Here is a 10,919-nt window from a genome sequence, read left to right as displayed (position 1 = left end):
AATAGCAATAAGATATAGTGAATATAAAACCGATTCATTTCTTCGACCATTCTTTGCTTACTTTTTATTTTAATATTGCTTTCACGTTCAAATCGTAAACCTAGTTGCGGGAAAAGCCCCACCAGACAAGAAAGATATGTAACAGAGAGTTTTGGAACATGAACACAACACGCACACACACACGCGCACACTTGCACACACACACTCACAACCATGCTTATCTACGATATGATACAATTCTTATTGTCCTTCTCATAATGCTGACCGGCGACACCGGAAGACGTCTGCAGCTGCTTCCGCTTTCTAGCGCAGGCCAGCGAGTTGTTTGGCATATAGTGTATCCTCGTGCCACCGTATGACGTGCGGCGCAGGGGCAGCTCGTACACATCGTCATCGGCACTGGACGAGCTGGAGGAGCAGGTGGAGCAGACGCTGCGCGCATCCGAATCATCCACCGGGCGCTGCTGCTCGCGCTGATGCGAATGATGATGGCGCCGATGGTGGTAGTTGTCCGTTTCGTCCTCGGCCAGCTCATCGTCATCCGATGCATAGCTGCTTCTCCGCTGATGGTGGTGGCTCGGCTCGTCGCGGGAAGTATGGCGTCGGCGACGAGGTGATCGTCTGCTGCCGGAGGAGCTAGACCCGTGACGATCACCGCCGCTGCGATCGTGCTGCTGCTGCTGCGACACCGAATGATGATGGCGGCGGGAGGAGGAGGACGAAGATCCATGCTCGTAGCGATCGTAGTCCGTTCTCCGCTTGGACGATTTGGCTGCTCGGTTACGCTGTCCACCGTTCCGCTGGCAGTAGCTCTTGGTGCGGGGCAACGAGTCTTGGAAATCTCCCTCAAACCGTACTTCCTTCTTGATAACTGAAAAGGATGATAACAAATAAATTAACAATCGTACTATACAAATGAGTATGCTTCCACCTATTTACCTATTGGCGGTGGCGTCGGAAGCTCCACGATCGAATGGGACGCGTCCGAGGCGTTTTGGTTCTGTTCGTCCGCATCGTCGCCCCCGTTCGCAACGACACTGTCCTCGATCGGCATCGGCGTCGGACTGTTGGTACCACTGAAGCTTGGCGATTCACCCGAGCCCGCTGCCGCTAAACATCGATTCAGCTCCGGCATTGAGGACGTTAGGATTGGTCCACCACCGGTCGGACCATTTCCATTACCACCGGCAATCGGTCCAATCACCTGCGTTCTTACCGTAGCAGTAGCCGTAGCGATCGAGATCGTTTCACTTCCCGTACGCTCCGACTGCCAGTGCTGTTCCAAACTGTGCCCCAGATCGGTCAGATCCAGCGGTTGACGACTGCGATCTTTGTGCAGCAGTCGGTTCAATTCGGGCGAACACTGCGGAATGCGGTGCCGGTTCGAGTCGCCTACACCGCCACCCGCCGTCCCCGTACCGTTGTCCGTTGCCGTCCCATTGGAAGCGGGACTGCGCAGTTGATGGTCACGATCGCTACCGACGGTGCTGGCGGCCTCATGGCTTTGTACTTCGTGCTCGGTGGCGTGCAGTGTGGCCGACTCAGGTGCCGTGTTGTTGGTGGCAGTAGTGGCAAGTGTCGTACTGGTATTACCCGTCGCAGCCGACATCGACGTCGTGATGCTGGTCGCTGCAGTGTAGCAGGAAAGCGTCATCTCATCGTTTCCGTTGCCATCGATCGTTGATTCCCCTCCGTTGCTTACTTCCGTGTGCGGAGGTGAAAGGCGTCCCGTGCCTCGATCGGGACTTCGTAACGGTTCCGGTGAACGGGCTGCAGTGTGAGACGGCTGTGAGCTTCGATGGGCATACTCTTTGCCATCGTCGTTTCGGGTGTTCCCGTGCAGGAGAGCTGCCGCAGCCGGTAGTGAACCATCGGAAGGTGTCGGTGGCTCACCCTTGCTGCAGGCAATTGAGCAATAGATTTCCCCCCGACGCGGCAAGAACGGACGCCCGAGCAGCGAACAGCGACAGGTGCTGCAGGCGAAACACTGATCCGTCGCATGCCAGTGCTGACCATCGTGGCTCATCTGGCCCTGATCGACGCCGATCGGTTCGCTGCAGTAGTCACAGTATTCCGCAAACATGGCGTCGAAGCAATGCAAACAGTAAGGTTTCCCATCGCGCATAATGTACCTAGAAAAGGGAGGAGAAATGGTTCATATTAGTCGTTGTGTTTGGTCCTTCATACAAACGGCTAAACGGCATCTTACCTCTGTCCTCCAAGCTGTTTGTCGCACTCGAAACAAGCAAAGTGTTTGATGTGCCACGCTCGTCCTTCCGCTTCGGTGCACTCATCGGCCAGGATAATCTACAAAAACGAAAGACATTAGCATTAGTGTTCTCTCCCTACAAAGCCAATCCAATCCATTCATTCATCCTTCCGTACCTCATCACAGGCGGAGCAACGTGGTTTGAGCGTTTCGGCATGATGCCGGCCACAGTACAGCCGATTCTCCCGGTGGAAGTAGATTAAGTCGACCAGCAGCTCCTTGCAGACGCAGCAGGCGAAGCAGGCCGGATGCCAGCAGGTGTTGGGCTCGAACCGTGACGCAAACACCATCATGTCGCCGGAAGACGCACACTCGCCACACTGTACGAATCGCAACAAGCAGACAGCGGACACGAAACATGAAATTAATTATAAATTAAGAAAGAGAGAGAGAGAGAACCAAGGACACTTACCCGTTCGCATATTAAGGTGGTCGTTATCTGCTTGACCGTTCCGCGGCCCAGCGCTTCCCGCTTGCGCTGGGCCGAGAACAGCTTCAGCTCTTTGCGCTCCTCATCCGTCAGCGAGTGACAATAGCGAACCTGTGGGTGAAATTGTGTGGCCGCTGTTAGTGTTGTTGCCCTCTATAAAAAAAAACGTCCTCCCATACCCAAAGACACAACTCACCTCATTATCGTGCGGTGGAAGCTGCTGCAGCAGCTGTCGAACGCGATGCCGCTCGCCGATACTGTTTACGTACGGGACCTTATCCTCCGGGATGGCGGAAAAGTACAGATGGACCTACAGGAGGAGACACAGGAAGACAAGAGAACATGTTAACAAAACAGACTCCCAGACACAGATGGATCAATGGACCGCTTATCGGTGTGGTGTGTGGTATGTAAATGTGGGGGAAAAAACATGATACGACAAAGGATAACCCGGGGGCTGGGGGAAGTTGTACGGACTGCAACGGTTCCACGTGTTCGATCAGCTTAACGACACGAGTGATTAAAAAAGCCACCAACATGTCCCTCCGATGATGGGTAGGGGGGGGGGGGGAACCGTCGAACCATAATCGAACCTCTTCCATACCGCAGATCACATTCCGATCCCTTGGGAGGGAAGGAAGGGCACTGTATATGAGCAATGCACGTACACAGCAGCCGCCCGTTACGTCCATTTGCATATGAATTACTACTGATAGGTTACCCAACCCTTCCCTTCTCTCCCCATACACTTCCCAACTTTCCCTAAACGGGGGAAGGCAGCAGAGGACGATTAAAAAATATTTCCAATTACTTCCTTCATTCCTTCCCCTTTAGCAGCGCTCTTCTTTCTTGCTGTTCGGGCTATTTTATTGCGGTCTCTCTCTCTCCCTCTCTCTTGTCGTTATTGGAAGACGCCCCATAATCAAAGGATGCGGAGGAAACCGGACCCGGTTCGTGTAGTAAGGGATGCTGCGCGGCAGTGTTGGTTTTATTTATTAACTTTCCACCCAGAACTCCATCCCTCCTCCTTCTCTCCCCCCTCCCCACCTATGCTGTGCATTAGAGAGACGGTCGCGCCTTTTTTGCGCCCATCCGAGCGGTGTGTGAGCCCTCTGATTGCATGTTTCTACGAGCTGCCATTGCTAATCCGAAGACATTCATTAGATTAGATCAACCACCACAAGGGGCGACAGAATCTGAGCTCCCCCTAATGGAGGGGGGGACCAAACTTTCCACCACCAACCAAGAAGGTAATGGTAATCTCGCGTGTTGCACAAGGGCGCAAAGCGGCATGGAACTAAATAGAGGGAAGAGAACACACATCAATAAATAAAGAATCGCGTGCAAACATGTCGCGGCACGGCACTCAGTGTGTGTGTGTGTGAGCTCAGTACCTTCTCCTCCTTGCAGCCGATTACGATCGAGATCGAATGCCAAATCGGGCCAAAGCGAGCTTACAACGGCACAAGTGGACGGTGGAGTTTGTGAGATCGAAGTCACCGATAGCCAAAACATGATCCGAATGCAACACAGTGCCATACAATTCACAAATGGAGCTGAGGAACGCGAGGGGGGGGGGAAGGAAGGGCTATGGATGGATTGCAGGATGCTGCTGCTGCTGCTAGTTGCACCGGAAGCAGATGATACACCACATGCCAGGGCGAACGGAGGGCCCTAGCGGGCAAACTCCGGTAGCAATAACACTTCGGCTGACGGCCGAGCCCCGTAATTAGTAAGGAGATGGTGGTGGTGGTGGCGCTGCGAGGCGAGATGCAAAAAAACTGGAATTATAATTCCCTGCCTCTCTCCCAGCCCCTTGCTCCCTTACTCATTCATCCCTTTAATACCATGGCTGATAAGTCCCTTCGGTGCTTGGTCTCTAGAGAGGTGAATGCACCTCGCTCTCCCTTGCTGGCAGGCAAAAGAAACACACACCACCACCACCAACTTGTCACCCATGTCCCCGATGGACCTTTTGCCACACACCCGGCTCCAACCAACCTCGCGAGCAATTCGAGCAAACATTCTCTAGGCACACCTTTCCAGACGCCGCCACGGAAGGACAAGTTTCAAGCCACACGGCCCCGGCCCCGACCCGAGAGGCAGAAAAGATGTGCGTTCTTATTGCACGAGGGCGTAATAGAGTTCGATTAAAAAAGATAATGCTCCAAAAGCAGGTTTGAGAATGCTACAATTTATTTCCATTGCCACTTAACAACTTTATCCAACTCGTGGACGTAGGGACGTGGGTGTAGAGAAAGAGAGAGAGAGATCAAAAGCGATGCCAGGCGCGTCTATTCTTAGCGCGGGGACGCTTTTTAATTGAATTCTCCCCCATCTTCTGTAGTAGAGGACAAGTTTTTTTTTAGATGCCTTTTTTATAAGCATCATTTGCCGCCACTTATCACTGAATGCAATCAGGCATTCGCTCTCCAATCGATTTCACCCCCAAAAGGACTTACCGAAAGACTTGCAATGCACATAAAACGGGCACTTTGTTCCGTTCTTCGCTTGCTTCGCCTGCTTCGATCAACAAAAAGGACGCGCACAAAAAACAGTTTCACTCACTCGACGATGAGCTCTTGCTCTCTCGCGCTCAGGGTGAGATGTGAAGGCTCCACACAACCACAACAACAACACGGCGTTTATATCAACCCTTTCCACCACCACAACTCCTCTGTTCACTCATAATTTTACACTGCAGTGCATTTATTACGTTGTCGAACTAGTTTCTTGCCATTTATAACGTTTTTTTGTTGCTGTTGTTGTTGCTGTGTTGCTCTTTTTCTCTTTCTTTCGCTTCGCGTCTTGGGGTTGTTGTTTTTTCTTACTTACTACCCCCCCATCAGGCAAAAAAGCGATGACCCTCCGAGAAGGGGAGTGTAATAAAAGCAACTGGTAGTGGAGAGAGGAAAAAAAGGGGGAAAACACAACGGATCGATCCAAAGGGCGATCCCGGTGTGGTTACGCGCACACACACGCGTTGTGTTTCTGCCAAGGGGTGTAATTATTAAATTCCTATGACCACAGGTACTACTCCACTGAGGGAAGGAGCGTAAAGATGGTCCCTTCCCCGTGTTATCCTCCTAAGAGACATGGAGCTTTGTGGAAACGGGATATTAGAAATGTCATAGGTCCTCTCTCTGTGTGAATAAACACAGTCTTCCTCGGCTTAAACCATTCTCAATCCTAAACTCATTATTCAAGATGACAGCTTGAACGCTCCTAACACTGTTCTCGTTTGGCATCGATGGGTTAATGAAAGGAGAAACCGCTGCAACGACTGCACAAAGAGAGCACACAAAAAACACTTGCAATATATATATGGGACGTACCTGATCCGGACGTAACCCGGGCGGCACCCAGGTGTACTCCTCCAGTGCGCAGCCACTGTCATCGTCCGACTGCGAGTAGTTATGACCACCGCCCATGCCGCCGCCCGGTCCACCGCCAACTCCACCTGCGATTCCACCTGCTCCTCCGCCAACACCACCACCACCACCACCACCACCATGTCCACCCGGTCCCATCATGCCGACCATGCTGGCCGGCCCAACGGAGGACGGTGGGCCACCGGCCGGACCGAGCAGATGCATCGAGGAGTAGTGGTGAGGCTGCATTTGGTGCTGCTGCTGCTGCTGCGCGTGCTGTGGCATCGATGGTCCGATCAGGGCGGCTGCCGATGCCGGCGAATGGAACGGATGGTGGGACGATCCGATCGAGGGGTACGGCGGCTGATGATGCTGCGGGTAGACGGAGCGTGCCGAGGGAGCATTCGTGGCCGTACTGCTCGTGTTCGTCACTGTCGACAGTCCGTCGGGCGACTGGGGTTGGAGTGGTGGCAACATAAAGCAATCTCCCGCACTGCCACCTCCACCGCCACCACCAAGCGAAAGGGTCATCCCGGGTGGCTGTTGTCCTGGCATCATGCCCGGCATGCTTGTCGGAGCTCCCGAGAGTGATACGGGCGGATGGGCTGCTGTGGGCGGTTGCTGATAGGAGTGGTAGGACTGGGGTGGCGGTGGTGGCGGTTTCCCACTGTACAAGGGGGGCGATTGGGGGCTGCGCAGCGGACTGCGCCCCAACTCGTACGGGTAGGCATGGGCGGTCGCATGATGGACATGATGATGATGATGATGATGGGGCGAATGATCAGCCTGCTGTTGCTGTTGCAGCATCAGCTGATGCTGCGGGTGCCCGTTCTGCTGCGGCTGCTGCGTTTGATGATGCGATTTTTGGTATGGATACGACATTTGTACTGACGGAACGAACGGCGACGAGGACACACTGCGAAGAGTCGGAGAGGGAGAGAAAAAGAAACAGAAACAAAGCAATTAATTATAAAATATTTCAATCAGAACGCTTTCATAAACGTGTCCCGTGGTCGGAGACATTCTCAGACCCTCTCGAGCCCTCCCCTAATTGAATGCCACAACACAGATTGGGGCAGGAAGGATTGCGAATTGTCCAATTACACTCTTATCGCAAAGACCGGCCAGATAAAGATATTTAACGTCCTTTTCTTTACAACAGGTCCATTTAACTTGTTGCCCTGTGCCCATGTGTCCGTAATCCAGTAACGGTTCCCGTCCAATCCAACGATGTACATATAACAACTCGCCAGCCGCTAGCTCATTAATTGTGTTTTCCCTTTTTTTTCGCTACCCATACACGCGGGGAGAGTTAATTTGACAAAATCCGGATTTGTCCGTACCGCAGCAAGAAAAAAGGCATTTCTCACACGCAAAAATCGATTGCACTGTGTGTATCGAAACGGGTAGCAAGCCGGCTAAATGCACAAGCAACTGAGCGCGCTCGCACGGAGTTCAACATCCAAGCAAGCTCTGGCCCGAAGCTCCCTTTCACCGAAGCATCGAAGCAGGCGGCTTTGGGGGGGTTTCGAATATGCTGCTTTTGTACCGTACCGCCGGGAGAGCGAGGCCGAGGAGAGGGATTTCATTTAATTAAATTTCGAGCCACCAAATTAAACCCTTCAAGGCGTCGACGAACTGGCCCCGGTTGCGATGTGAGGTGCTGCCAAATTTACGACCCGTCGGCCGGAACCTGAACGTTACCCGATTCACATTGATTGGCAATGCAGTGAGGCGCGCTGGTGACGACTTCAGACTTCAGCAGGAGAAGGTCATGTGTAGTGGAAGAACCCACCGCCGCCAGTCACATGTTTACTGGACCAAAACAACGACATTTTGAGTCTGTTTGAAGGTTTTCTTTTTTGGCAAGCGTTACGCAAGACATTAGAAAGTGCAACACAAACACACAGCGATGCGATCGCGTATGAATCGCGCGCGCCACACAAACGCGGCGCACCACTTGCTTTGATTGGTCCAAAAAGGATACCACTGCGCGTGAGAAACGAACGCGAAAGAACAATCCTATGATTTGCGCAATTATGAGGCGTACATTCCCGCCTCGTGTTCGTGCTGCTGTCCAAACGCACAGCGCAAATTAAGCGCAACGGAAAAGGCGAATTCAGTCATCCGAGCAGAAGAAGCAGAAAAAAGACCCCTCTGCCCTCAAGTTAAATTGGTCAATTTTCTTGTACTTTTGAAGTATTCTCGTTTTCGTGTAAATTGTGGCGTAGTGTCGTTTTTTTTTAGTTTATATACACCCCAAAAAAAAAAACGCACCACAATCAGAGACAAGCCTGGGCCGCGCGAATGTCCCACAGGCAACTCGGCCGGTACGGTACGGTACGGGGCGGACGAAAAGTGGTTAAGATTTGCTGCATTTAGCGGAGCCAAGGCGGAGGGGGGGGGTGGGGGGGGGCAAACGACGGCGAATGGAATTGGGGAGAAAATTTAAATTTTCGTAATCACTATCATTTGCTTGCGTGGCTTGCGAGACGCGATTGGGGATTCTTGTACGTGTCTCCAAGCGAGCAGACGACGAACCCCCTTTATTTTCCATCACTGTGGGAATGCATCGGGTTCAAATGATGATGATGATGTTGTGTCCCCCATTGACCATACCAGAAGACATTTTACGCACGCGGCTTGGCTTCGTTTGTATTGAGACCTTTTCAGAGCCTTTCGATACAGCTTGGAATGGATAAGCGTTGTCCACGCTGCAGCAAACAAACAACAACAAGCTTGCGTTCCCTCCGACCTATTGGTCTGTTTGCGTTGTGCATACAGTGGCAACAATACAGCGAAAAGCTTTCGCTCTGCTGCAATCTCGGATGAAATAAACACATAAATAATGACACTCTGCCCTTCCCGCAACGCATTTGCATGCATAATGCCCGGCCGGGAGGCGTTTTGTTTGACTGGTTTGAGCCCCCAACATCAACCGTTCTTCCGAACGATTCTAGCTGGCCCCACCACTGACGGCTCTCATTTAGCCGGGACGACCAGTCGGGCCCGGGTCCGGGCTCGCTGGTGACCACAAATATTTACTCACTCATTGTTGCCCGGCGACACGGCGACGACGGAAGCTCCCGTTGTAATCGGTGTTCCCGCTAACGATCCGCCAGCGTTCCCAGGGGCATTTGCTGGCGGCCGGCGCATCATGTTCCCTGTGGAAGATGACGATGTTGCTGCTGTTGTTGATGATGATGTTGATGGATTGCTTGCGGCACTAATTTGCTGCTGATGGGCAGACGTCGAGATACCGTTCGCGGAGGATGCAGCGTACGCCAGCGAGCCTGCAATGTCTTGCTGCTGCTCGTGGTCAAAGTTGAGCAGCCGCAGCTCCTCGCCGCTCAGGTGGAACGTTCGGCGCATGCCTGGCCGGTGGCACTCGAGCCGTTGCTGTTGCCGGTGTTGCTTCTGCTGATGCTGCTGATGCTGCTGCTGCTCTTCTGCGACCACCGGAGGCGACGGTTGACGGGCGTCCACGTTAATGCCGCTATCCGATCGCTGTTCGTCCACTTCCGCTTCCAGCTCCGAACCGAACGCCAGCTCAGCGCCATTTCCAAGCAGAAACGAATCGTCCAGCACAGTCACGCGCTTGCGAAGGATTCCGACCGGTGCATTCGGTGGAACACGCGGCGAACGCTCCCCAGGTCCAACCGCCGGGACACTGGGCATCGCTAGACTGGAGCGTGAAGAGGCCGACTTAATCACTGGTGATCCTTTCCGGAAGTGAAACCCATCTTCCACCAGTGCGGGCGATCCCGAACCAGCCGTGGGTGACGCACGGAATCGATTCGAGGGCGATTGCTTCTTGGTTGGAAGTGTGGGAAAGGATTTACCGGTGCTTAAGTCATTCGCGTTGGTGCGCTCGCTATCATTGGCGATCGGCGAAGATCCTCCGTTCTCTGGTGTAGTGGTGGTGATCGCCATTTGCTTCGCACTGGCAGCTGCCAAACGTTCCGAGGCGGCCTTACCGTAGATCTGCCGGTAGTACTTCTCCTGATTGCCGCCGTACAGAAAGCACACCTTCCACCATTGCTTGGTGATGACCGTTCCACTGCCACCACTGCTTGTCGCCGTCCCAGACGTTGGCCCATTGGCTGCCGTGCCAGTGAACGAGGTGCCACTATGATGGGAGGCGTTTGTCGTTGCTAGCCGTACCGATGACTTCGTGGGACTTTCGCTGGCTGTCATGTTGATTGCGCGATCGTCTATTTCCTGCACACTGAACACGATGATACGATCACCTAACACGGTAGAACACCGCTCAAGTAGTCATCACGCTTTACCTCCGCTCTCCACACCACCCGTTTTTTTCTGAGTTATTTCTCGAATTTGTCACTTCACTACGGCTTTTTTTCCCCGTTCTGTTCTTCTGCCTTTCTTCTCCGAACGAATTCAAACTACACGAGCTTTAATGTTTTTGGGGTATGGATCGGTCGTTCTTCGCTGAAGTTCTTTTACGTTTCTTCCGCGATGGTTATTTGTCTGTGTTCACTACTATCGAATCGTCTTTTCCACTTTGTTTGCTCTTAGCTTGTTTGTTTTGTATTGCCACGCTCTAGCTATGAGAGAAGGGGTGAGATAGATCCGTTGTTGATTTAAATTCCATTAACGGACACGAAACCACTACAAAAAAACCCACGAAAAAAGCACATGATCAAAGAATGTGGGAGTGTACGGGCGTGTGTATGAGTTAAAAGCGTCCCTTTGTTTTCCACAGACTGTTTAACGGCGAACATTTGATATCTCGCTAGAAGCATTTGAATAATTTCCGGCGGTCGATTACGATAAAGAAATACAAATATTTCCCGTCATCTTCTACTTAGCGATTTCCTTCCAATGC

General features: G+C 52.5%; 1 protein-coding gene across 1 annotated transcript in view; it reads right to left on the bottom strand.

The window, feature by feature from the left end:
- Positions 1-33: 33 nt before the first annotated feature.
- Positions 34-10,919, bottom strand: part of LOC1269578 (protein prickle-like) — a 29,974-nt gene continuing 19,088 nt past the window's right edge. Inside the window, exons 2-9 of the mRNA XM_061646703.1 lie at positions 9,120-10,638; positions 6,035-6,986; positions 2,896-3,009; positions 2,682-2,810; positions 2,386-2,589; positions 2,210-2,307; positions 940-2,132; positions 34-871 (exon numbers count right to left, since the gene is read on the bottom strand). Of these exons, the coding sequence (XP_061502687.1) occupies positions 222-871; positions 940-2,132; positions 2,210-2,307; positions 2,386-2,589; positions 2,682-2,810; positions 2,896-3,009; positions 6,035-6,986; positions 9,120-10,267 (4,488 nt within the window). The 5' untranslated portion in view covers positions 10,268-10,638 and the 3' untranslated portion in view covers positions 34-221. The remainder of the gene's footprint in view (positions 872-939; positions 2,133-2,209; positions 2,308-2,385; positions 2,590-2,681; positions 2,811-2,895; positions 3,010-6,034; positions 6,987-9,119; positions 10,639-10,919) is intronic.

Source organism: Anopheles gambiae, chromosome 2, assembly GCF_943734735.2.
Source record: "Anopheles gambiae chromosome 2, idAnoGambNW_F1_1, whole genome shotgun sequence".
NCBI classification, from domain to species: Eukaryota; Metazoa; Arthropoda; class Insecta; order Diptera; family Culicidae; genus Anopheles; species Anopheles gambiae.
Note: the sequence above shows the minus strand (reverse complement) of the source record. Positions and strands in the feature narration are given on the sequence as shown.